At 40.8% G+C, this 27,376-nt stretch overlaps 3 protein-coding genes across 7 annotated transcripts; 2 read left to right on the top strand and 1 right to left on the bottom strand.

Moving 5' to 3' along the window:
* On the top strand, nucleotides 384–5,113 carry LOC110432936 (xylose isomerase). The gene is made up of 21 exons (XM_021454211.1): nucleotides 384–539; nucleotides 663–770; nucleotides 887–997; nucleotides 1,095–1,169; nucleotides 1,272–1,401; nucleotides 1,507–1,598; nucleotides 2,164–2,214; nucleotides 2,314–2,393; nucleotides 2,496–2,550; nucleotides 2,625–2,726; nucleotides 2,798–2,849; nucleotides 2,963–3,008; nucleotides 3,086–3,141; nucleotides 3,268–3,319; nucleotides 3,389–3,468; nucleotides 3,644–3,714; nucleotides 4,046–4,086; nucleotides 4,169–4,268; nucleotides 4,349–4,420; nucleotides 4,510–4,587; nucleotides 4,693–5,113. Exons 2-21 carry the CDS (start codon nucleotides 693–695, stop codon nucleotides 4,726–4,728), a joined length of 1,458 nt encoding a protein of 485 aa, XP_021309886.1. The 5' UTR covers nucleotides 384–539; nucleotides 663–692; the 3' UTR covers nucleotides 4,729–5,113.
* Nucleotides 5,312–18,381, bottom strand: LOC8074417 (DNA polymerase zeta catalytic subunit). Of its 5 annotated transcripts, none has more exons than XM_021454206.1 (23): nucleotides 18,179–18,381; nucleotides 18,021–18,103; nucleotides 17,289–17,346; nucleotides 16,715–16,764; nucleotides 16,538–16,644; nucleotides 16,131–16,173; nucleotides 15,194–15,262; nucleotides 15,000–15,104; nucleotides 14,457–14,628; nucleotides 14,289–14,380; nucleotides 13,786–14,211; nucleotides 12,420–13,317; nucleotides 11,284–11,526; nucleotides 10,887–11,188; nucleotides 10,450–10,595; nucleotides 9,081–9,657; nucleotides 8,841–8,987; nucleotides 8,273–8,548; nucleotides 7,844–7,951; nucleotides 7,432–7,637; nucleotides 7,050–7,353; nucleotides 6,276–6,947; nucleotides 5,312–5,817 (listed from the first exon to the last, which is right to left on the bottom strand). In XM_021454206.1, the coding sequence occupies exons 1-23, from the start codon at nucleotides 18,312–18,314 to the stop codon at nucleotides 5,647–5,649; spliced, it is 5,391 nt and encodes a 1,796-aa protein (XP_021309881.1). In that variant the 5' UTR covers nucleotides 18,315–18,381; the 3' UTR covers nucleotides 5,312–5,646. The 5 variants fall into 5 exon arrangements, with proteins under 5 accessions (XP_021309881.1, XP_021309882.1, XP_021309880.1 ...); XM_021454207.1 differs by lacking the exon at nucleotides 18,179–18,381 and adding an exon at nucleotides 16,848–16,991 and having other exon boundaries at nucleotides 18,021–18,101; XM_021454205.1 differs by having other exon boundaries at nucleotides 18,021–18,381.
* On the top strand, nucleotides 22,063–27,147 carry LOC8078517 (probable serine/threonine-protein kinase PBL7). Its single transcript, XM_002463313.2, has 5 exons — nucleotides 22,063–22,434; nucleotides 24,025–24,224; nucleotides 24,382–24,571; nucleotides 25,390–25,778; nucleotides 25,892–27,147. The coding sequence occupies exons 1-5, from the start codon at nucleotides 22,338–22,340 to the stop codon at nucleotides 26,396–26,398; spliced, it is 1,383 nt and encodes a 460-aa protein (XP_002463358.1). The 5' UTR covers nucleotides 22,063–22,337; the 3' UTR covers nucleotides 26,399–27,147.

The raw sequence follows: 27,376 nt of genomic DNA, 5'->3' as shown, positions 1-27,376 counted from the left end.
AATCACCCAAAATTAAAACTCTAAAAAAATTACTATAGCATTCCCTAAAAAAAATCGTGGCGTTAGCACGGGCATTATACTAGTTAATAATTAGTAGGTCTATTTAAAATCTACTGGCACTAATTTTAGCGAGTAAATTTTAGTCTTAAATCCTAATAGATAAAACATTGCCCTAAAAGAACAGAAACGGCTAATTTGCCGATCACCGAAACAGGCACAGTGAAATGCAAAACTGAATTTCTTTTTTTTAAATAAAATAAATAAAACAAAGGATCGAAAGTGAGTAGATAAGATGCATTTTAGGAATTCAGGTGGAAAAAGATTCCAGTAATTATCTATTTATCTATTATTTTATTATATATATAAGCACAGATCGCCCTCCCGAGCCGGCTCATCTGTTCAACGACCAGCCGAGTTCGCAGCAGCACTCTCCTCAGTGGAGTCCCTCTTGGTCATCGTCTCGTCGTTATCCCATCCCATCCCCTCCCCGGGGATTGGCGGCGTGGGGGAGCATCTATCGGTCTTCTGGAGATTGCCTGGTAGGAATCCCGTCTCCTGTGCTCAGACGGGCCGTTCAATTCCATTTCTCTTCCTCCCGCGTTTCATCCCGTTCGTCGCGCCGTTCAATTCTCTTCCTCGATTTGTTTGCTGCGCTTCTCCAGGTGCTGCGTTTTTTCTGATCTAAGCCCGGCATGAAGAGCTCAGAGCGTTTGCTGCTGCTGCTGCTGGTGGTGCTGGTGGTGGCATCATCGTCGTTACTGTCCGCCGTGGTCAGTCGCTGCTGCCCCATTTTTTTATTTTTATTTTTATTTACTCTATGATCTGATAATCATGGTAGTGGTAGTGACGTTGTGGTTCTGATCTTGGTTCGGCCGCTCTATGTCAGATTGCCGAGCAGCAGACTTGCCCTGCTGACCTCGACAGCAAATGCGATGGTGGCGCGTCTGATGATTGGGAGGGGGAGTTCTTCCCCGGCGTCCCGAAAATCAAGTATGAGGTGAGGCCACGAATGAAAAGCCACATTCTTCAATCAGATTGTGAGGTTGTTGTGAACCCAACCGTTGTTCCTTGAACAATTCATGATTGTGCTGCAGGGTCCAACCAGCAAGAACCCTCTTGCTTATAAGTGGTATAATAAGGAGGAAGTGATTCTCGGGAAGAAGATGAAGGTATGATGATTAGTGAATCCCATCTGCTGGCTATGTTTACTTTTCACTATACCCCTTTTTACACTATAAAGTCAAACCTTTGCACGTTTGCTTTGCTATTAGGATTGGATGCGCTTCAGTGTTGCGTTCTGGCACACATTCCGTGGTACTGGCGCCGATCCTTTTGGTGCCCCTACAAAGGCTTGGCCTTGGGAGGATGGCACAAATTCGTTGGCCATGGCTAAGAGAAGAAGTATGATGATTGGCTAACCTAACTTTGTGTTTAGTTCCATCCTTCTGGGTTATATTTTGGTCTGTTTGTTGGAAGAACTAACTTCTGTTTCAATCGGTATTGCAGTGAGAGCTCACTTTGAGTTCATGGAGAAGCTGGGAGTTGACAAATGGTGCTTCCATGATAGGGATATTGCCCCTGATGGGAAAACTCTTGAAGTATGTCCTTCACTCGTGTTGTATACTTCTGTTAACACATGAACTTAAATTATTAATAATCAGCATGGCCTGTTATTGTTATCATGGAATTTGTTTTGAATATGCAACCTTACAAATTACAATTGGTTTGGTAGTTGTGTCCATCAGTTATGTTTCATGTGTGTTAACAGTTAATACATGAAGTCAGAATATAATCAAAGTGGCTTGGTAGAGTTATCTAGGATACTGTTTTTAAGTTGCAACCTTAGAAATTACATTTAGTTTGGGTACTACTGTCAATTTATTATGGGACGCTGTCGATTATCTATGGCACTATATGTTGAGCATAGGATTATGATTCCTGATGAGTTCCAGCTATATTATGCTCATCTAAAAGGATTCATTTTGGCCATCTATTTCATTCACGCCCAACCATCTAGGTATAGGAAGCTCTAACTCATTTGGAATCAGCAAACATTTCATCTCCTATTAGATACTTTTTAAGATGAAATGTTGCAACAGCTGATGACTTTGGTTCAGTAACATGTCTGTCAGAAATTTCCTAAGACTGTTATCTCACATGCAGGAAACAAATGCTAACTTGGATGAGATAGTTAAGCTAGCAAAGCAGCTCCAGGTTTGTGTAACCTTAAACTGATGGGACTTAGCTGTACACTGGCCATTTTGCATTATCCTGTTTGATCAATTTTTTTTATTTCATTTAAATTACATTTAGGGTGAGACCAACATAAAGCCATTGTGGGGTACGGCACAGCTCTTTATGCATCCACGTTACATGCATGGAGCTGCTACTAGGTTGGTATCTTGGATTATTCGTTTTGTGTGTTATAATTCATATAAGCAAAGTTATGGACTCAGTATGACTAGAAATTAAGAGGTTCTTCATTAATGTTGCAGCCCAGAGGTTAAAGTATATGCTTATGCGGCTGCACAAGTTAAGAAAGCTTTGGAGGTGGGTTATCTGTGATCCAGGATTGGTCTTCCTTCATTTTGCCCAATTCTTGATTTGCCTTTATCTCCTTACAGGTCACTCACTACCTAGGTGGTGAAAACTATGTGTTTTGGGGTGGAAGAGAGGGTTACCAAACTCTTCTGAATACTGATATGAAGAGAGAACTTGACCATCTGGTATGAGTTCCTTTCTGTATCTTTTTTACTTTGTGGCAAAAATTATTTGCTCATTTGCTGGATTTGTCCAGGCTAACTTTCTTCAAGCTGCTGTTGACCACAAGAAGAAGATCGGATTCAAGGGTAATTCAGTCCTGTTTCTTTATGATTACCTGTTCCAATGTCCATAGCTTTGACATAGTTTATTCTCTTTACTATGTCAATTTTGTGATAGAACTAAGATTTTGTTATTTCAGGAACACTGTTGATAGAGCCTAAACCACAGGAACCTACAAAACACCAGTAAGGTTCTTACTCAGGAATAAATTAGCAAAATATCCTACAGGATTCAGAAGCACTGATCCTTGTTTCTCTGGCAGGTATGACTGGGATGTTGCAACTACGTTTGCTTTTCTACAGAAGTATGGTCTTACAGGTAATGTAAAGTTTCCATATTTTCTGGATGTGCATACATTGTCAGCATTTTTCTGCAAGTGAAGCATGTTGAGTTTAACCATCTGTTCTGAAAGTATCCCTTTTTTTTCTGTATCACATGACACAGGAGAGTTCAAGATCAATGTTGAGTGCAACCATGCTACTCTATCTGGACATAGGTAAGTTTTTTTTTCCTTTCCTATCTTCAGTTGTATAATAGCTTAAAGAACTGCATGTTAAACTTGCAGCTGCCATCATGAACTGGAGACTGCACGGATTAATGGGTTGCTTGGAAATATTGATGCAAACACTGGTGATCCTCAAGTTGGTATGTATCGCTGTTGTATATAACTCCTTTGTTTGTTTAATAAGCATATGACCTGATGTTATTATTTGTGTTACATTGGAAGCATACATGCATTTTTTTCTTCTTCTTTTTTAGAGAAAGAAAAGAAATAAAAAAATGAGGCGTGCACAGTAACTTACCTTACCATTATGGACAGGTTGGGACACAGATCAGTTCATGACAGACATTGCAGAGGCTACCTTAGTTATGTCGAGTGTAGTTAAGAATGTGAGTGACATGAATCAGCTCTCTCCCTTTTAGGCCTTGTTTAGTTCGCAAAAATTTTCAAGATTTCCCGTCACATCGAATCTTTGATCGCATGCATGGAGCATTAAATAAAGATGAAAATAAAAACTAATTACACAGTTTAACTGAAATTTGTGAGATGAATCTTTTAAGCCTAGTTACTCCGTGATTGGACAATGTTTGTCAAATAAAAACGAAATGCTACAGTAGCCAAAAACTCAAAATTTTGCGAACTAAACAAGGCCTTACTCAAATCAGCAGTTGCCTGTCTACTGCCTGGTTGCACTCATAAGTTGCTGCATTTTTTTAACAGGGTGGACTTGCACCTGGTGGTTTCAACTTTGATGCAAAATTGTCAGTCCCTGTTGTCATATGTTTCTTGTTCTGTGAAAAATAAATGGAATTGAACCAACATGGAATTCTTTTGTGATAACAGGCGGAGGGAAAGTACTGATGTTGAGGACATGTTTCTTGCTCATATCTCTGGAATGGACACCCTGGCTCGTGGCCTCCGCAACGTTGCCAAGCTGATTGAGGTAACTGAAAACACATTAAGACCTACTGAACTTTTCCCATGCAGCTTTTTGAACTGGAAGTTTTGTTTTTGTGATGTTAGGATGGTTCCCTAGATGATCTTGTCCGAAAGAGGTACCAGAGCTTTGACAGTGAGATTGGCGCCTTGATTGAGGTATGACACTTTACAAGTTTGGAATTTGCCTGCGGAAGGATTGGATTGGAATTGTGTAGGTTGTAACATTGCTCTATGGCTTCAACCAGGCTGGGAAAGGAGACTTTGAGACGCTAGAAAAGAAGGTTCTAGAGTGGGGTGAGCCCACCGTTCCATCCGGCAAGCAGGTAAATGAGATGAGTGCCCACCGCGTACAGCAGTAGCACAACAATACAAGTATCTGCGCTGATGATTGCTGATTAGGTATATCATGATGTGCTTTTCTGATGCAGGAACTGGCGGAGATTCTGTTCCAGTCTGCTCTATAGATGGTGCCATGTCCATAGCTCCAGGAATAAGCACAAGTGTGTGCCCTCCGAACACGCAGTCGTCCTCACCACAGGAAGTTCTAGTTCCACGCGATGAACTATGTACAATACAGCGTGGAACTGAAATAATTTAGGTTGTAGCCTGTCAGAATTTCCAGAATTGTTGCCTCCTTTGTTCGGAGCGGAATCAAACTGAACTTGGTTAAGCTTATCCTGCATTCCATCTTTGATGTGGTGATCGTGTTTGGTAGTCAAGGTTTCCTTGATGCTGTTTCATAATGTGGCATCGATGCTGCTGTTCTGTAGTACAGCAGAAAACTGCTACAGAGCCCCTTTGCTCCCTGTTTGGAACAAATTAGTTTGGCCACGCTTCAATTTGAAGCTAGATTCTTGGTAAGCTAGCTTTCCTAAGAAACTTCTTTTCTAGCGTCTCAAAGTACACCGTTTGGAGACATGGCTCGCTTCTTTTCACCTCTCAAAGTCATGTTCCAAGCTAGGTGACATCACAAATACTTGGGTATGTGTGAGCTCCGAACTCGCGGAAATTTGAACGACCACTTGTAGCTTACTGGAGAAAAATGAATAGATCCAAATCGTATACAAGTGGCATTTACCTCTGGTGTCGTTAATTACGTTTTACAAACACAGTAATTGCTTCAAGTGTTGCCTTGTCAGTTTGTCCCCATCTATCCACTTAACTGAACAGCGAGTGACACGGTGGTACATCATAGATGGTATATTCTATTTCCTAAGTAGTCAATACATGTTCTACACATTATACATGGTATGTGCTATTTCCTCAGTATTCAGTACATGTTCTACAATGTACATACAACAGCTATACACATGTGTGATGTACAGGTTACAGATTTCATGATTTACACGGTTGGACAGAGAAACGCAGCCTCAAAAATGTTCTCAAAACAGTTCAGCGCAGCAGAAAGGATAATACCCAGCTTCTGCAGATTCTGAGACGACTCCCAGCTCCCTCTGAACTTTCCTCCGTTCATAGAAGACTGGGCATGCCAAGGAAACACACTTGATGCCACTTTCAATAATCCAGTCTGCACCGCCACAATGGCCACATATCTGGACAAAGTTCAAAGCTTTACAGTCAGCTCATCTTAACAACTAAGACCAAGACTATCTGTGTTTATGCACAAAAGGTTGAAACGTGAAATACTGCAACAGTTGCTCAACCACAAGTCAAGCACCCTAAAGGAAACACTAGAAGTCAGGTTCACAGATATTTTGACACTAATTCTTGTTGCAAACAACAGTTAGCAATCCATTTATAGACTAGCATGTGCTGCTGTAATTGAATGTAAATGATACTCCAATATTTCATCAGATGACACTAATTTGCTTAGCATAATTCAGGCAAAACCAGGCAAAACTATGTAAACACAAATCAACGGAAGCTAGGCACTTTGGTTTAGCCTCAAGATTCTCCAGCTTTTGTGTCGAGTGGAGTAAAATCTGTAAATATGAGTGTAAAATACACAAATATGAAATATGCTTAACGTGATCCAAGCAAAATGACTTACAGCAGCGAGATGCTGGATTTCTCGCTCCAACTTTGAAGTTCTGCCAGCAACTATTGTGGCAACAACAGCTTCGTTTTTCAAGCAATTGTTGCAGAAGGTCTCTGTTCCTTGAATTATATCACCACAAATTGAACAGTGGCTTGACATGTAGTATGTATCTATTCTGCCTGCTTTGCCTAAGGCTTTATTATTCAATCCTAATCGGATGAAACTGCCATCACGAGAAAATGAACCATGACCAGCAGCAGACTGGCGTTTCGCAAGAGTTGGTCGTATGGGGCGAGGCATCTCATTAAACCACTTATTCAGGTCAGCACCAAGAAGTCCAAAAACACGCTGTAGTGCAGGGATAATCTGCTTGGTTATGTAATATTGTTCATTTAATCTATAAGGGGAGCCATTTTCTAGCAGCCCATAAGGATCAATAACCATGTCAGCAAGACGAGCCCCTGGTTCCCCATGGATTACAACATATGGCACTCTCTCTGCATACCGAGGCTCTGCCCTTGGGTCAGACAACATAGCTTTTGTTGCAACAATTGCTGCAGGGGGCAGAGTGGAAGCCCTTGCACTGTAAGTACCTAAACGGACCTCCTTCGCAAAAATGAAATCTTGAATAGAGACTTTTCCTGATAATATGCGTGTCCACTGACGCTCCAAATATGTCCTGACCTGCAATGGTAGAAGAATGTCAAAACTATACACTCAACAAAAAACAATAATAAAAACAAGGAAAATGGTCCTTACAAGAGGAGACTAAGTAATACCCCTTACTTTCGTCAAATCCTGTTCTTCAAACATTGTTCTGATAGACCGTTCCAAAATCTTTGCAACTGCTGGACATGTATCTCTACGAACTGTTTCTATCCCCTTCGCATCAAAGATTGGCTCATTCTGTTCAGGACTCTCGTAGCTATAGCCAACATATCTCTTCTTTGTAAGAAGAAAGCATGGCTGATACACTTTCTCAAACTTCAACGTGACTGGATCAGGATTCATTGCAGTTATTGATGAGGCGATCTCCTTTCCTATTCTGAATGCTTCTTCCCTAGAACGCCCTTTTAGGAGAACAAACATACTACAACAGAAACAGATGTATATAAGTATAGTATGACTACATTATACTGCAAAGAGAAAACAAGAAACACAATAATACCTGTCAGTATCACCATACACGACCCTAGCTTTCCACAAAGGATGCTGGTTGACAAATGATATTGCTGTTTCAAGTGTTCTACGGCCACATTGAACAATGCTGTCTGCAAGCTCTGCACAAGGCATCCGACCACTGAATCCAGCAGCTGTGTAGCCATATGTTACATTAGCTATGAGCTTCAAAGCAAGCTGCCGTGCATTGAATATCTGCAAACAAATTAATTATTTATAACATATCCACCAATTGGTAAGAACAGTTTTTTTTAAAAAAAAACTGAAAAACAAATGTTGCAGAAGGGAAAACAAGAGGACCAGCACTGATGAAATGACTATGGTACGACAGTACAATCACATTATCCACAAGAGATTCAGGATTTCACATGATGTTCAAAACTTGGTTTAAAGGTGAATACCCTGTGAAGAACTTGCTGTGATGGGCTCAACTTTTTCATTGCTTGTTTCACCATAATTCTTGTTGACAATATCTCCTCTAGAAGGCGAGGAAGTACACCTTTTCTTATCTGCAGAATACCATTGACATTGTTCTGGAAAGGTCAGTACTTACTAGGGGAACATAATGTGCAGCAATATAGTGAATGTGCCAGGAATTAAACATGCAATGGTAACCAATATTCTCAAGAATATAGCAACTTAGCAAGTACTTCATCTGCATGGTAATCAACGGCAATCACACAAGTCAATCTACCAACCACAGAGGTAATTAGGTAAAATGTAATATGGGAACAACCTTCTACGGGATATAGCTCAGTCGGTTGGTATATCACAATTTTTCTAGCAATGTGAAGAACATCAGATATTGCTCAGAAAATTTAGAAAATCACCTTAGGTTGAACATACAGGACCCCATTTGGAGTAAGCAGCAGCTGATTTTTGAGATCTACAAGTGTATGTGGATCTGCTGAATATGAACTGACACCAAGTACATTTGACTTTGATGGGAAAACTTTACCCAAGCATGTAGAATAACATAGGTTATATGCTATTATCATCGAAGGATAGAGGGACTGAAAGTCCAATACAACAACTGGATCAGGGTAGAAGGCCGACTCTGGTTCCATTACAAGCGGCAAGCACTCCATGGCTGGCTGAGAAGCAACCTGCAAAGCAGCACTGAAGCACATCAAGATGCTGTTACTGCTTAACAGTTTAGCAGAAAAAACGTTTCGAGTTTTATGTGGTGTGGTGAATGACCAGCCTGTAGTTCTAAAGAAATCAATGATACCATTTCTTGCTAACATAATGCAACATCAGCAGAATTTATTAAAATGAACAAGATTTTGTCATAAACTCATAATGATATTGGAGGTTCAGAATTGGGTAATCAGCAACTACAGTATATCTAAAGCAAATACTGAAAAACCAAAATTGATAGGTGGCAAGAAAATGCACCTGTTGATTTCCAGGGGAAATTGCAAGGTAGTTCTGTGTATGAGCCAATCTCAGGAGCATAGATTCAACACGATACTGAGACCCTCGAGAAAGAACAGAAAAGAAATCAATACCAAATACACGAGCAAGTTCAGATGTTCGATTCACCTGCATGCCAGGTCAACATTAGGACAATCTAAAAGTTGAGGTATTCAGAAGGAGAAAAAAAAGCAAGAATACCACGGAGGAAATTCAATTTACCAGGTCCAGTTGATTCATTATTTCAAGGTTGATTCTAGTTCTATTGCTAATGTATTCTATGCATCGGTGTCTTCCTCGTCCAGGACCTGTTGCAAACCATCGGTTCAATATTCTGCTTGGTATCAGTGGTATCTTTCGCCTCAGTACTTCATCAGCTACAGCTTCAAGGGAGTAATTATTAAGCTTAACTTCTGCACGCATGAGACGCCATAAATTAAGCACAATTCTTCCACCAACATGTATACCACTCGCATGAGTATGGCTCCAATCATTCTCACTGACATCATCAATAATATCATCAGCAGAAGATGTTTCAGAAAGCACCTGACTAGAGTTATCAACTGGAATCTTAGGTGGATGATTCAACTCATGCGGTGGTGTTCTTGAAATTCTTTTCAGTAAGCCTATACCCAGATAAGCAGCTCTTTCAGCAAGAAATCCTAAAGATCCTAACTGAATCTCCCATCCGACTAGGATATCTGGATCAATTGAACATACTGCACTGATAAAATTGTTCAGAAGGTCCTTTTCTTCAGGGAAGACGTCTACATTATAGCCGGCAATACCATCCAGATTTCTGCATATACAAGAAAGATTTTTGAGACATTTGGGTCTATAAGCATGTAAGTAAGAAAAGAAAATATCACAAGACGACACAAGGAAGCGGACACAGTTTCTGATCGTATCAAGAAATTCTACAATAGACCATTTAGTAACTTGGCTATATAAGGCAACATACATCAGTTGCCATTGTCACCATCCTAGTCAGCCAATATATCCTGTCAATCTCACTTGTCCATGTTCTAAGGGAATCAATTGTTTGGCAGGGTTGGCTGGTAACTACCTAGAAGCCTCCAGCTCCTGGCTCCTGGCCAGAGTCTGTAAACTGGGTTTTGATACCCCAGGGACGGAGGCTACCACATGAGTGGGGTTTGGGGAAGGGATAAACCGAGACAAGTCTTTCCCCCGCAAAATCTGCGGAGAGGCTGCTTCAAACCCACAACCTGGTGACTCAGTGAGACAGCTCACGGTCTCACCACTGCACCAGGCCTGCCGTCTGACAAGTTAAATTTAGAAAGAAAATTGAAGATAGAAAGTAGCTTCTGTCTGAGATAAACTTTGAAGCGTCTGTGGATTTCTATCTAAAATCTAAGGGCACTTTAGTCTGACGACCCCAAAATGAAAAAGATCAAATCCCAAGTGGCTTCAGACGTGACAGCTGACAAGTTAAATTTAGAAAGAAAATATAGAAAGTAGCTGTCATCTGAGATAAATTTTGAAGCCTCGGTGGATTTCTATCTAAAATCTAAGGGCACTTTAGTCTGATGACCCCAAAATGAAAAAGATCAAATCCCAAGTGGCTTCAGACCTCCTATGTGATTTGGAATTGTTGTCACATATAAACACATGAACGTCCACAGTATTGTCAGCATCATCTTCGATGGCCAAAGATACAGCATTAATGGCATCAAACCGTGGATCAGGACGCAGCTCTCCTCTGCTTTCTGTTAAAACCTGTTCAAAGTAAAAAGAAGCTCGATATCAAGTGCATTCTACTTTTGCCGATATCCCAAGCATTAAAATATTTCTATTTAACAATTTGTCTATTTGTAATTAGCAAATCAAACTTTCATGACTGATAAGTTTGTCCTTTAGTCATTAACTAGTCAAACTTTCATGAGTGATAAGAAATAGAATTCTTGTTGGTTGGTCTGCAGTGAATAAACTATCCCATGGGATCCATCAATGAATGAAGAAAAGGCAGTATATTTATTGGGAACAGAAGAGAAAAGAATGAAGTAGAACCTCCATGCTAAGTATAGTCAGTTGTTGTCCACCACCGATACTAGCAGGGTCACGAAATCCAATTTGACTGAGAGGAGTGAGCTTATCCTTCTCATTTCCAGCTGATATCTGGGAGAAATCATGCCATTCATCCAAATGTTTGCTTTCTTTGTTAGATAGAGCCGATTCCATCACATCTCCATGCACAAAAATGTTTTTTGCAGAATTCTCCTTAGTAAATCTGGTAGGAGAATTCCGTGATAAAGTAGAACTGTGTGCCTCTTCCTTATCAGCTGGGACTCCCTCATCATAGTTGGTATAACCTGAAACATATACAGAAACAAATGAAAATTAATTTGTACAAGAAACTTTTTGTACCATAGTATGACAACAAAATTATGCAGGAAATCTTGGATACCCGAGAAAATACTGGAACTAGATTCTTGGGTTAGCCAATGGCTCACAGCTCCTGCAGATGGCGGTGAAAGTGCATGTGTCAGCAAATATAGGGCTGATCCATCATTTTGGAAATGAGTTGGGACACCCAATACATCCCCTGTAAAGTCATTGCTTTCCATATGTTGAAATGATTCATTCTGCTTATTCTCCTCCATATTCTGATTGAAAAATGGAAGGAGATCAGCTACTCCCAATTTTTCAGCTGAAAAAGAAAGAACAAAATGTATATAAAATTTATGGTGTGCCTTACGCCGTTATAGTATGAGGGATGCATTCAAAGAGAGATTATGCTGTGGTAGAACAAGGCTCTGGTGATGTAACAGATTGATAAACAGGAACACAGGGCACAATTACAAGTTCATATGTGCTAATATGCAATGCGAGCATCCCATTGGATTTGGCTGACAGTCCAAGCTGCTCCGAAGGGGAAACAATAATTAGTTATCAAGATGTCCACAGACCTAAAGGCCTAGGACTTTACCTGCAAGGAAACAATGAGGATGTTGCATGCCAATCTAATACATTTTTTCTCTGCAAATTATATGGATAAAAATAATAGCAGTCCTTGAGCTACAAGATGCTCCCTCTGGTTTGAAAATACTTGATGTTTTGGAAAGGTTTGAGTCAAACTTTTAAACCTTCGATTACAAATACTTTTATAAAGTATTTAGTTTAGAAACTTGAAGATCATATCTTGAATAGCACTTTCATAAAAGCATAACTTCATAAGTTTGTTTAGGATGTTGATTTATATTCTAATAAAAATAGCGGTACCAAGGCATTACTCCTTCCATTTGAATACAAGGCATATATTTTGTTCATCAATACAAGGCATATTTCATATCCCGAGGAAAAATTTGTGTGTCCTCCATATACACCCTCCAAATAACTACTTCACTTTAAACTTTTCATGCTTACATGCATGCATTTTTTTGTAATAATGGGGTGAACTGTAAATGTAATCATCTTGAATAATGAATGATTTCTCGGTATGGCAAGGTAAAATATGCTTTGGACTATGTGCAATTGTGCATTCAAAATATGCTAATGCAGTATCATTCATTGAGATAACATACAGATTCGTTGGGTACTTACATCCACGTTGCTCACAGCCTGAACGGCTCTCCAAACCAGAACATGCATCATTCTTCGATGGAGGCTTCTGAACAAATGCCATTCGTGTCAGTGCTAAGTTTGGGATATCACTTGTGAAATCATGAAATTCCAATCCCCCAGAATTCACAGTTTCACTCTCATTATCCATGGTGCATGTTGCAGCTCCAGAACAACCAAACTCCAACTGCTCACACCGAAAAGATCTCCTCCGCCTCATCAAATCCCTCACAGAATGACAAACTGAATCATGCACGCCTAAAAATCTAGAAGATTCCTTGTCAGTGCTGCCTATGGTATCATGATAGTCCTTATCAATTGTACTCTTGTTAGATGCACTTAAGGCCTTCTGTGATGGCATTGCACTGCATGAATCATCAGCATCTCCATGTTGCCGCTTTTTTCTGGAAAGAGGCAAAGAACCCCAGAGATGCTCAGTTCCTGCACGCTTACTGGCTGATTTTGAAGGATTCTTAGTAGATGTGTAACATGGAGATACTACTGCTTTCCTAGTGACCTTGCTTCTATCACATTCCTGGGAAACTTTTGGGTTCTCATCTGATGACCCATCAACCTGAGGAATAGTCTTGCCCAGCGAAGCAGCAGAACTGGACTTCACAGAATCGAGGTAAGATGTATGTAGGTTTGGTTCTTCTGCTTCCCTGACAGGGTCAACTGAATCAAGAATATCCTGACACTCCTGCTGAGAAGCGCTATCAAAATCCAAGTGAGCAGACTCCAAAGCAACTTCAATGGACTTCTTGGCAAACAAAGGGCTGAGGATGACTTCATTAATTAATTCATCGTCAGTTGTTGGTTCCTCTGCAGCTTGTGAAGAGGCCAACCAGCTTAAAAGCCCAAGAGCTTCAGCATCCACATGCTACAAAAGCGCAATTCCAAGGAGGCAAGGAGTTCAATTGATAAAGAGCAAGAGTAAATGCTTATGAAAGAGACATGTGATTCAATAAAGTGAAAACTTCAGGCCAAATAGAACAATAGGATCAGAAATGACAATCAAGTGCTGTATCATACTATCATGTAGCATCCAAACTTTTTGTTTTTTCGAGTTTCAAAGGTAGTTTTTTCTTTCTCCTTCCTTCTTGTGCATCCCTTCTGGGGCTGGCCAGAGCAGGAGCAACAAGAACCAGGAACAGCAACCAAAACTTGTAAATCTTAAACTTATAAACAATTTATGTGGTTTTCATAAGCTTGTAGGAAAAATTGGTTTGACCCTGCATATACTATTTGTTTTGCTTGCCTTTGTTTACACTAGAGAACAACTGAACAACTGCCTGTGATTTGAAGCAAACCAGCACAGTGTAACTAATATCTGAGGAGCCAGAACTACCTTTTCACCTTCATCAGATAACTGAGATAATGTTCTTTGGGGTACAGATGAGGACACAGGATATTCACTGTTTCTCTCTGGAGATATAATCTGCATGTTTTGTTCTAATGACCCTGAGCAAAGACTTGCATTGGGTTTGCCATTTTGTACATCAGCAGAATTACCAACATCAATATGACCACAGTAGTCATCCTGTGAGAATGTAACAGTCCCAATAATATCAGTCAATGATTTCAAGCACCTTTCTAGCCTTTCAGACTCTTCTATGGTAGAAACTTTGTGATGTGGCCCTTCTTGTGAAAACAACACAGAAAGGGCACTCTCATACTTAATACCATGAAGAAAATCTTTAAGAACTTCTTCCCTTAAAGGTCTACCCAGATCAGCATATTTTGTTTCATCCAACAGTCTTAATCGTTCCAGTTCCTGAACATAATAACATAGAGGTTTAACAGTTATTAACATTTCATTGCACATGTACACAAACAATGTAGAAAACATACCTCCCAAATTGCTTCAAGTGACTGAACCATTTTTGTATCTTCTGTTGTTTGAGAAAGAGAAGTGTACATCTTATATTTCTCATTTAGGATACCTGAAGGTGAAACTGAAATTTATAATGCATCTTAAGGATATTACCAGACAATAGTGCTAGAATGTGATAGACAGACCTTCTATTCTTGAATCAGCTTCAAGCATTGAAGAACTCTGTCGAATAGTGAAGCTCAAATTGGTTCCTCCCAAGTGAAGCGAAGGGGCAGAACTACCCAAGGTAGAAGAATGTGACACTGTTGAAGATATCCAAACTGTTGGACTTTTTATTTCCAAATTATCTGACTGTGCCTATCATTGTCAATCCAGAAGAAAAAATAAAATTTTTAGTACGAGCAAAGAATAAAGTATGAACTCAAAATAAAAATGAATAGTACAACATAAACAAATAATCCCTCTTGTCAAGAAAAGAATGCAGTTCTAGCATAGTACCAAGTCAAATCATCTAGAGTTTGACAAACTTTTTATAAACAAAGGATCAATATTTATTATACCAAATAAGTATTGTTAGCTTTTTCATGGAATATTTTTCATAATATATATTACTCTTTGATAAACTTGACCAAAGTTTAGATAGTTTGACTGACGACAGAACTAGAACTTCTTTATTTTCAAGATGGAGGTATAGTATAGCTGAGCTCTAATGCAATAAAATAATCCACCTTCCTGTGAAGAGATGACTTAGGATGAAAATCATCTGGCAACGGAGGACGAAACTTGAAGTCTTTGACATGTATATGTCCCATTCCATATAAGTTGTAGTCAACCTAAAACATAAATTCAACAGAAATAACCGTTAAATAAACAAACATGTAGCACCATGTCACGCACTATGACAAGAAAGCATTGTGCTTACCAAAAAGTGAAGAAGATATGGAATGTGAGATTCATAAGGCTGAAATGCTCTATTAGAAACAGCACCGCTCTGAAATCAGATAGCTTTAAATCAGACCATGAAAGAGAATTTCAAAACTTTTTCACAATAAGATTTTCCATTGAAGGGCACAGAAAAAACACTAGCATGCCCCACTAATAGTTAACCAATAGTTTTGAACAAGAGGAAAATAGTGGCATCCATGCTAGCCAAGTATGAGATTGTTGGAGAACAGAATTGATGGATTCATACCATGAAAGGTTAACAAACTCATGGGTTCACACCACACAAAATATAGGTACAAACTAAGGGCATGCTTTCAGGCCAAATAGTGAAGACCCATGACTTGAGATTGTTCACCACAAAGATAAAGTTCCACTAGTCACTACTGCAGTACTGCCTTTAAGGGCTTGTTTGGATGCATGTGTATTCATTTCAATCCACATGGGTTGGAGTGGAATGGAATAGAATTTAGTGCAATTTCACTCCAATCCACTTCAACACATGTGAATTGAGATGAATACATGTGCATCCAAACAAGCCCTAAAGCGGACAAGTGGTGTAACTGTTAATGCATAAGTAATGAGAAAAGATCCGATGAGGTGGAAAGAACAATAATATGTAAAGATGGTTCACATATGCCTCCTTAAGCAAATACTCCCTCCATTCCAAATTATTTGGCTTTTCTAGATACATTGTTTTTACTATGTATTTAGACATAATGTATACCTAAGTACATAGCAAAAGGTTATGCATCTAAAAAAGCCAAAACGTCTTATAATTTGGAATGGAAGGAATACTAAATAGCAAAAGCAAGTGCTTTCTAAAAAATAAATAAGAAAAATGAAACACAAATCCATTCACTTTGGACTTATTTAGGTCTCCAAAGACAAATGAATTTTCCAACATTACAACTTACCAACACAAGGGAAGCAGCTCGAGAAACTTCATGGGGGTAATATCTAGAGACTAAATCAAAGAAGTCAATTGCATAATGAACTTTTTCACAATAAGATTTTCCATTCAAGGCTGCAGCCATGAGATCCCCAAAATTACATCAGCAATAGAGGATTTATGTGACACCATTTTGGTCTGGACAAGCAAGGCACTTATTACAATTCAAGAGGTGGACCAGATGACCGAAGCATTAACTCTAATCTGGCACATTTTTTGTTGATTTTTGGTAATGTAATGGTGGAGCAAGCTATATTCAGAATTTCTAATCCCCACAATACGTGATAGAAAAAGATGTGACAAGTAATGTTGACTAGTATACACATTTGTAGAGCAATGTTGGGTTTATGAAAATGAGTAAATAGTGGATACAGATAGATCTTCATAAAAAGCTCCTCCGACGAATGGTAGCCATACAACTTCTTTGCTCTAACAAGGTTACATCCATGCACATGCTTCCGTTTCGATGGACCACGAGCCTGCAATAAAACAATGATGCACACAAAAAGAGAAAGTATACAACATATAAAACAAGTGGCTCAAGAATACCTGCAAAGCTTTCTCAAGGGCACTCAAGAGACCAGTTATATATGAATCACCTAAAGAATAGATGAAAGGGATGTATTAATTAAACTAGTCAAGAATGGCATTCTTTGACAAGAGCCAGCACATGAAAACTAACATGTATGCTGTTGATAGGACAAATGTGCAGCTCCTTGATTGCTAGACATGGTTGCCTTTTCCCAATAAACAATTGGTAGATGTAGTACAGACATACAGCAGCCAGGCCACGTTAATAGTAAGATCTAGTCTACCTATGAGACACCTAAAATGCCACAAGTTAAGACGTCAAAATAAGTTATTTCAAATCATGTGTATTAAAAAGATATCAAAAAACACTACTTAAAATCTCATGACTAGGCCATAAGAAACTCTCACTAAGAATCTGCATGCAAATGGACACAATTGCAAGTTCCAGGTACCCTATCTAATAAATTTATAAACACCATGTAGAACAAAACAAGAAATATGTAACAAGTGGCATGAAAACATTAAAAAGCATAACTGCATAAGCGGTCTCCAATCTGTACAAGGGGTGCATATGTAACAAGCTATCAATCACCTTTTTCTAGATTATCGAGTAGCTCCTCCGGACAAGGTATATAAAAATATGGCAGCACCTGAACATCAAAGAGAGAGTAGATATTTATTTACAAACTAGTTGAAACAATCAGGGACTGATGAAATAGCTTAAGACGAAATCATGTGGAATATGTAGGTGGACAACTGAAGTATACATACTTCACACATTAGGGATTCCAAATACTAGAGGTGCGAACAGATCATCATCTGACAGTCAGGAAAAATCTGATTGAAAAGGAAAATAGCAACATACAGTAATCGTCAAATATAAAGAAACTACTCGATGCCTCCGTGGACATGAACTTGGCAGAACAAAACTGAAGTTATGCCTGAATTTCAGCCCAGGCGGGCCATTCAGTGAAAAGGTTAGCAGGGAATACATGGGCATTGAGCTGGAACTCTTAAGTTAGTACATGTAACGAACAAACCACCAACCTAAATCAACAAATGGAATGACCACGAGCTACTGATGGACCCAAGCAACAGCATCCTATACAGTCCAGTTTGGTGCGGTCGGTACACAGAGCAAGTTCCCTCCAAATTTTCAAATTCAAATCCAGACAGGGGGAATCACACGCCCGAACCACGCCACACATGACCCGCGATGGAAGACGAGCACCGAAAGGCTCGGGGGCCAAAAAAAAAAGTACAGAGACAGAGACAGAGACGGGACGTTGGGAGAGAAGAAGCTTGGTAGTATGCAGTTACGCACCCGGTGGATGTGGAGGCAAGTCTTCTGGCCCGCGGGGGTGGAGCCGTAGATCCTGACGACCGGCACCTCCTCCACGCCGTCTCCTGCGTGGCAGCGAGTAAAATTCAGCGGGAGACAGCAGGTCGCCCGACGGAAGGGTGAGGGAAGGGGGAGCGCACCGTGGAATGGGCTGCGGGAGAAGCCGAAGCCCGGGAGTGGCGGCGCCATGTAGTAGTCGAGCGAGACGATGCGGACGCTGAGGACCGGGGAGGGCGTCCCCGGCGTGCAGGGCTCCGGCGACTGCGAGGACGACATGGCCGCCGGGGCGCGCGGGGGGGCTTGCGTTGCGGGAGCGGTGTGTGCGGTCAGTGGGCTGGCTCTGGCTGACTCGAACGAGGCGAGGCTCCTTCCGCAACACACTGCCGCTCGGTGGTGGACTGGATTGGACCGCGGATCTCTCCGTGGGCTGGTCTGGGCTGGGCTGACTAGGGCGCGGGTTGTGGCCCATGTATCGGATCGAAATCGAATGTAGTACTGGGCCTGCGGGTCTGTCCAAACAAAAAGGCCACCACGAGAGAGTGGAGTCAAGTCATCGAATATTGACAAGTCTCAGATTCATGGCAGCGACAGTGGCCACGTTTACACCACGCAGATGACGCGTCACTGGCTAATCGGTGCACTGTTTCTTCAAGTAATCAACCTGTTGACTGCTGTCTATCTGTATGTCACATGTACAGCTAGCGTGATCGGTCGAGGAGATAATAAATAAATAAATAAATGTACGAGTATTTATTTACGCGCGAGCAAGAAGAACTTTAATTTCTCGATCGAACGAACTCGAGATTGTTCGAGAGCGACGACAACGACCACTACCTTATCGAGTACTCGCTTCGTGCCATAACTAATCATATTTCTTTAATTTTTATAATTCATATTTGACCGTTCTTTTTATTTAAAAAAATTTAATAAATATTATTTATTATTTTAAGACTTATTTTATTGTTAAATATATTTTTATAATAATTTATTTATTTTATTATTTGTATAAAAAATTAAATAAGATCTTATATCGGTTAAAAAAATATATTTATTTGTGGGACGGAGTGAGTACTTACATCGTATCCATGTAAAAACATCACGTACATGTGGAGCTAGGTAGTAACCTGCTACAGTAGTACTAACAAACGTAGGTTTAAGGTTTGTCCCCCGTGCGCGCGAGGCCATGCACCGCAGTGATCGGCTATGTTCGGTTCGCTCGTTCGTTTTCCTAAAAAGCTAAAGTAATATTGTTGATTTGTTATGAGTAAAAAACAATACTAAATGGCATATAGGTTTACTAGATAAGTTTAAACAGTCTTATTCAGCACTACTTTTAACAATAAAATAGTATTTTTTTTAATAATAAACCAACATTAATATTAGTAACGGCCGAAAATTAGCTGGCCGAATAGATTCGGCAGTCCGGCAGCGGCCCAGCAGCCAACAGCGCAGCGCCGGCCGCATATATGGACACGGACTCCACGGCCACGAGCCACACGAACGACGACGGCGGCGGACGACTGTACTCACAGCTGTAAAACTCGCGACGACACTGACGTGTTACCGTGAACGCACGCCGTCGGTTGCACGCAGGCATTATTAACGCTACGTGTGTTCCGATCCGATGCCAAACGAAAGCACACAACTGCTCTGGGCTTTTTTATTTACTCGCATATACTGTAGTTTATTATTTCTCTCGATCGCGCATGAGAACGAACGACGATCGACATGCATGAACATGATGCATGCACTGCGGCAGTTATTAATTAACTTTCTTCTCGAACCATCCATACGTACAAGTACGTGTACATCAGGGTTCCAAGCTACTGGCCGGCTTGTATATATATATATATATATATATATATATATATATATATAGCAAATAATTATGAAAACTACGTATATAGTACTGTAGTATGTAGGAGTACGTAGTAATCATGGCGTCGTGATTAGCAGGTCATCATCAGCTGCGGCTGATCGAGCATATCCCGCACGCGAGCCCTGCATCTGCATGCAAGATCGTATCCTGGGACTGGGAGGCAGCCGGCAGGGCAGGGCAGGGCAGGCACCCGCACATGCATCACCCAGATCGAGCCAGCCAAACACTAGAGGTTGGCCGACCTGCTCCATTCCTATGGTCAGAGCTAGTTAGCCTTACAAGGGACGACGGCTGGCCGGCGCGGTGGAAGCTCTCGCGCTAGCTAGCTGGTCATGCATGTCACGTCCCAAAAGCAACCTCAGACCTCTTCAGCATCGCAAGCCTGACTATTTTTTTTTCACAACAAATCAGCCAACAATATTTTTAATTATGACTTATCGACTAAACGAACAGCTCGTACGTGGGAGGCTTATTCGCTCGTGCTCATCCCTTCCATGAGTATAGCTAGCGCTATGCCCAAAATCCCAAATAGATGTTAGCTTAATAATTAGTACGTTCTTGACAGCCTAACTAAGTCTAAAATCCTCTACACTAGGAGAAACCTTGTCGTCATCGAGTCCAGGCTCTAAACCATCAAACCGAGCGCAGTCTGCCCTCTAGCATCAAGCTTTTTCTGCATGGAATCGACGAACATATCACAAAAATTGATATCATACTATTGGGGTTAGCAAGGAAATCACTACAACGAAATCACCAGACTAAGAGGTAGCAGCTATATGGCTTCTGCTTAATGAAAAACGGGTGGAGCCGTCATCCCCTCCGGTCACGTTTTTTAGGGAGTATGTGGATGAGGGTTATAGGAGCTCATCCACACTAGAATTATGGGTGATGGGAACTCCTTGGTAGATATAGCGAGGAAGCAACAAATGGTGAGAAGGTGTCACCCCATGGGAGGCGGAGGCAGAGGCAGATGAGAGGGTGACAACGCAGGGGAGGTCATGTAGAAATGAGGATGATGACCAAAGGTGGAGAAGTGATGGGGGAGCTTTGAGGAGGTACAAACGATGAGGAGGACGTCTGCATGAAAAAAATGTGGTAGGGAAGAGGAAGCGCAGAGGTGAGAAAGAAGGCTCATAAATCCTTGTGAAGTAGTTTCTCGGTTTATGGTTCCATTAGTATAAAAATTGAGAAATTAAGTTGATCGAGCAGCAATTCTAAATAAAATTATCGAGGTAGACATAACATGTTTCTAAAAATTATGGAGGTAGACATAGCATGTTTCTAAATATATATACTCTAAAAAGCTAAAATAATACCAGATTGACCAAGGATCTTAAGTTCTTAATAGAGTCGATATAGTGGACACCTGTGTTACCATTATTTAATTTCCAATAATAGTGATCCCTATTATACAACACAGAATACATACCTAGCATCTGCATTACGCATAGCCCATCGATATATCTAGAACACCATACCAAACTTTAATCAAACAACCATATACGAACACGTTAGTTTGACCTTTTGCATGTGTCCTAAATCATACATCCCATCATAATATAAATTGAAAAGGGAGGAGTGACAATGTGACATCGACATTTCTGTCCGGCGCCCAAACTGATCGAAAACCAACTCTGCAGCCGTATCACATAAATGTTCCAGAGGAAATAGTGTTTGAGCATATTCTTGTTCATGTCACCCTAGTTTACTTTAATTCAGTTGACATTTTGTAAAGAAAAGGGGAAATGGAGAGAACACAACCCAATTCTATGACGCTGAACTTTATGTTATTCAGAGCAACATATCATGCATATGGGTATAAATGTCATCTCCTTTTTAGAATAAAATGACCAAATTTCTCCTGTAAAATAATCTTTTCAATCTCTTTAGATTGAGGATTAACCAAACAAATTCTTAAGTATTTGCTCAATAAACATATACAGTAGTACTGTACAATTTATCTATAAAGACGCAAAATAGAAAAGCGAGGTTCTGTTATCAGGAAAGAAAAAGTGCAGATATATTTTTATTAATTACAGTTGTTTTCTCGAGCCCAACCCCTTTGATTGACAACGCAACCACCTCAACTCAGCTGGAGGTACGAAACACCCAAATTCCTTCCCCAAGGAACATTTCAACCGCACTATAAAACACCCAAATTTGCCAGCCAATAGTTTGGACCTCCGCTACCAGCCCAAAGTCCCGCTTTTGTTTATTATATTACGCTTCCCCAGTCTTGACTCCCCCTCCCCCTTTCTCTCTCTCTCTCTCCGGCGGGGCGGCCGGAAATCTCCCCAAATTCAGCTGGTTTCACGGGAGAGATCGGCCGGTGGGGGGGAAAGGACGAGTCTTGAGCTGGATTTCTTGGCGGATTGGCTCGCATTCGCAGGAACTGTGTGTCTGTGTTCAGGAACGGGGAGATGAGCTGCTTACCGTGCTCCGGTTCGTCGGGGAAGGAGGCCAAGAGCTTGGCGGCGCTCTCGCCGACGCCCCGGCCTGCGGCGAAGGCAGCACCAGGTAAAACCCGTGTCTTGAGCTGCGCGCTAGCCCGGTTTTGACGGAAACTACATGAGCTCTGGTAGTTTTGTGATCCTGCTTCTTGCTCTGTTCGGTCGGCTACATATGTTTGCTACTCGCAGTGACTAATTCGCTGCTCTAGGCCTAGGCATGTAGTTGCGTGCGACAAAGGCTGGAATTTTTCCATGGTGTAAAGGCTGGATTTTTGTCTTTTGTTTGCAGCAGAGGTGTATTAGCTGCTTAGTAATAATACGCAGCTGGAGCTGTTGATTCAACGAGTAAACAAGAAATTGAGTGTAATAGTTGCTTCTCGCGGTTTTGATTTATCGATCTCAGCAGCGAGTATCCACCGCATTAGTTGTGTAGGAGTATTGTTTTTCTTATTTTTTTTATTATGGGCAAATTTTGCTAGCAGAATGTTAGTCCGATTGTTAACTGATCCTTATAAGTAATTCATGGCTTTACATATGCGAATCTTACTATGTTACTCCCATTGTTTGCTCGGACAGTGGTGAAAGGGACATAAAAGCACCACTTCTTATAAATTTGGTTTTTGACTTTTTCTCAAGAGGTGGAGTGGAAGGGAAGGAAATTTCCGTGGTGAAGCGTGCAGTTACAATAATTTCGTTTATGGAATTCTTTCTCGAGCAAACCAAACACCAATGGTTCCATGTGCTCTGTACACGTGTTGTCTGGCTGAATATGGCTGTGTCAATTTTCTTGCTTTGAGCTTGCTTCAAGTCGGGTTCACTCTTTGTGTGGCTGGTGGAGTGAGTGATGAGTTCCACACACGTATCGAAGTTTAGTTCTTAGTTGCTGGATTTGCAAGTCTTACCCTTGGTTTTAAGGCAAGCTATTGTTCACTTGTTTGTTGTGTGGCTGCTGCATGTTGTTACCCATCTGCAGACCGAGATATCTCTTACATTAAATAACTGTCAGAAAAATTGATGGAAGTTTTTAATGCCAAGAGCACTTGATGGTCCACTTGGGTTAACTGTTCTCAGTGGCATTGAAATGCAGAAGTAATGAAGATGCTAGTCAAATTCCTAGAAGTGATTATATAAGCTTTCAAGTTTTTATCATACACATGGCTACTCATATTACAAATCAAGGCATAAGGCAGCAGATTTTTGTTGATGTGAGCTGCCTGACATTTCTACTGGAAAGAATTCTAGAGTTTGTTTCCATCTCCAATTATCGCTAACCATACATATCTTTATTTACAACAATTTCTTGTCTGGTTGAAGTATTTAGCAATTTAAAGCTAGGTAGGATAATTGGAATATGTTAGGAGTGTTATTAATACCACACTGAATGTGTGGTGCAACCCTGTAGTAGTACCATGCCTTCCCCACCAACTTCACTATGCAGTGTGTTAATACCACACAGAATGCATGGATGCAACAGTGGAGCAATCAATAACAGATTGAATTTTGTGATAGGTCTAGGAATCTCGCAAGTAGCATCCTGATCCATTTCTTTGTCCATGTTTTCTGTATGTCTGAGCTGTGTGATTTATCTGTATTGATGAAAGCATAAGCATCATTAGTGAGGATTTATATGATAACTTTTATCTTTCCAATTGATCAGTTCGATCAAATTCACGTGCTTCGGGCTCCAAGAAGGAAGATTCTGTACCTGTTCGCAGAGGAGGAAACATTCCACATGGCCCGGCACAGATTTTCACTTTCCGGGAGTTGGCTATCGCTACCAAGAATTTCAGGAAAGATTGCCTATTGGGAGAAGGTGGCTTTGGTCGTGTGTATAAAGGACGCATGGAAAATGGACAGGTTTGCTGGCATTTGCTAATTGTGTTTTAATTTTTGTACACTGCAAATTTGGATATAACTCTCATTATTTTTTTAAGAAGATAAGGGACAAGTCACCTGACTGTTCTAATCGGTTGCCTGCCTGACACCTTCATTTTTCATCTTCAATCTTGCCCAGGTCATTGCTGTGAAACAACTTGATAGAAACGGTTTTCAAGGAAATCGTGAATTTCTTGTGGAGGTTCTCATGCTAAGCCTCTTGCACCATCCTAATCTGGTTAGATTAATTGGCTATTGTGCAGATGGTGACCAGCGCCTCCTAGTTTACGAATATATGTTGTTGGGATCACTAGAAAATCATCTGTTTGGTAAGTTGCAGTATATTATAGCAATTGCTAAATAGATCATGAATTGAAGATTTGCCTAGGATCCAAAATGCTAATATTTCTCTTGGCTTAAATCAAGGGAGAGACATGAGTGGGCGCATGGCATTTCCTTGTTTGTTCCATGACGTGTGCAGGTCTCCATGCATGCGATATTATTTTATTTGAAAAATTTAGACCAATGCAAAGAAAAACTAATACTACACGTGAATACGTTTATTTTGTATTATTTTGTTTGACAAATTTAGACCAATGCAAAAAAAACTAATACACGTAATAAAAGTTGTCATGCACCTCGTATTTGGTATTATTTTGTTTGAAAAATTAAGGCCAAAGCAAAGAACACACATTTTCTTTTGATCACTTTATAAAAAAGTCACACATTAAATCATGATGTCGTACACAACTTTGTATATACCACGTTGTGTCGCATGTAAAACAATTATTGCTAACTTCCATCGTGCCAAAAAATATATCAGCACAAAACTTTCCAAAAAGAAGTAGAGAACATATTTGGACACTTCATTTTCTTCCAAAATTAAAAATAATTAAATATAGCTTAATTATTACCTCCTATGAAGTAATATGTGGTAAAAAAACAATCAGATCGACGGTTCACAGATATTTGGGTGTACCACAGTCCACAGCAAAGGCCCCTAGCTAAGGTATTCTATACCAAATCAATGTTTTTTTTGAGGAAATACCATCAATGTTTTGTTACTGCTGATGCCATCCATAGCAATATCTCGACACTGCCATCCATATTTCTTCTTTTGTAACTCATGACATCAATTTCTTGGTAGGCCCACCAGACAAGGAACCTCTTGACTGGAATACAAGGATGAAGATTGCTGCCGGTGCAGCGAAGGGTCTGGAGTATCTTCATGATAAGGCAAATCCACCAGTCATATACAGAGATTTCAAATCATCAAACATTCTGCTCGGTGAAGACTACTACCCGAAGCTGTCTGATTTTGGGCTTGCAAAACTTGGTCCAGTTGGTGACAAAACTCATGTATCAACACGAGTTATGGGAACATATGGATATTGCGCTCCTGAATATGCCATGACAGGACAGTTGACATTAAAATCTGATGTTTACAGCTTTGGTGTTGTGTTCCTTGAACTTATTACAGGCCGCAAAGCAATCGATCACACCCAGCCTTCAGGGGAGCAAAATCTTGTTGCATGGGTAGGTTTAACTGCACGAAGTTTTTCCATTCATCTGGTTTAGCCGTTTAGGGAGGAGAATGATCTGTTATTTCTTCACATGTGCCAAGTGTCTGATCTCCACAAAATTTGCAGGCTCGTCCACTTTTCAGAGACCGAAGGAAGTTCTGCCAACTCGCTGATCCATCGCTGCAAGGTCGGTACCCCAAAAGGGGTTTGTACCAGGCTTTAGCTGTTGCAGCTATGTGTTTGCAGGAGCAAGCAGCATCTCGGCCACTGATAGGAGATGTCGTCACTGCACTATCTTATCTAGCTGCACATCCCTATGATCCAAATGTGCCTTCCACAAAGGATTCGAGGACCTGCCCATCTACCCCAAGGGCAAAAACACACCGAAGAACCACCAGTGTTCCTGATGCTCAACATGCTGCTGAGTCGCTTATGTTGAACTTCCCAGACTTGAGGAAGGAGACTGTCAGAGGAGGGAAATTTGAGAAGGATGGTACTGAAGGTTCTGGCAGCAGCAGTAGCTCTGGAAGGAATGATGGCCTTGATGTTCCGCAACTTCTGGCCGGCAAAGCTTGCAGTGAAGGTGATAACGTTCAGAAGTCCACCATTAAGGTTGGTGCCCGTGAGAACTAGAATGCAGAGCCGCCGAGCCGGGGGGGAATTCCGCGGGCAGCTTTGATAGTGCGGGGAACGATGGCCTCCGTGTTTGCTATCAATTTTGCCAGGAAACTTCGTCACTTGGCGTGAGTCTCTTTTTGAAAGGGACAATTGTCGAGAGTTGAGTAATACTACTGCAACAGGCTTGTTTCTGCGGACCCAGATAGCCTCATGCTCCACGGTTGGGTTTTAGTTGCCTCCATGGAGCTGTTTTACAAATCTTCCAGGTTATACATGAAGACACAGGCTGATGAATGGAAGAAGTATTTTTGTTGCTGAGATTCAGACCTTAGACTCTTAGAGTGTGCATTTTTATGAGAATCGGCTACATTCTTAATGTCACCAACACACCAGCTTTCGCTTGTGATGACTACCTGCAGTATGCGTCATTCAAGAATGTGGGAGAGTCTTCTTCTTGTAGGAACCACGATTTGTGTGACAATGTGCTGACAGAGTTGCATCCCGGATTGTGTCTGTACACGTAAATGGGTTGTTTGTATGTAGAGCTGTCCATAGATTTATTATTTTTCCTTCGTCAGTGTGATGTAAAGGGGTGATTTGCAGACAACATGCCAGAAGTAGCTCTTTAGTTTGTACAGGAAAAAGGTTGTTCGATTTTTGTTTGCTTGGTACTGTAATATTGACTCTCATATACTATTGTACGAATGGGGAAGAACACTGACCCTTGTGGTTGGTACTTGGATGCTGCTTCTCTTTGGTTTTAACTGGAGTGAATTGGAATGGCATATGGAATAATGGAAGGAGTGAGGGGGGAAACCTGGAGAATTTCCTCTAGTTGAACTGGCATCTCACACATCAAGCAGAAATATCTGCCACCTCACAGCACAGGCTGTGAGCAATTCGAGACCAAAAATCAAGCCGTATCTAGGTAAATACAGGAACCACTAATAGAGTTGTTAAGTGCCTAATTGGTAGTACCAGGGCAGTCTTTTT

The sequence above is a fragment of the Sorghum bicolor genome, chromosome 2 (assembly GCF_000003195.3).
Source record: "Sorghum bicolor cultivar BTx623 chromosome 2, Sorghum_bicolor_NCBIv3, whole genome shotgun sequence".
Taxonomy (NCBI): domain Eukaryota; kingdom Viridiplantae; phylum Streptophyta; class Magnoliopsida; order Poales; family Poaceae; genus Sorghum; species Sorghum bicolor.
Note: the sequence above shows the minus strand (reverse complement) of the source record. Positions and strands in the feature narration are given on the sequence as shown.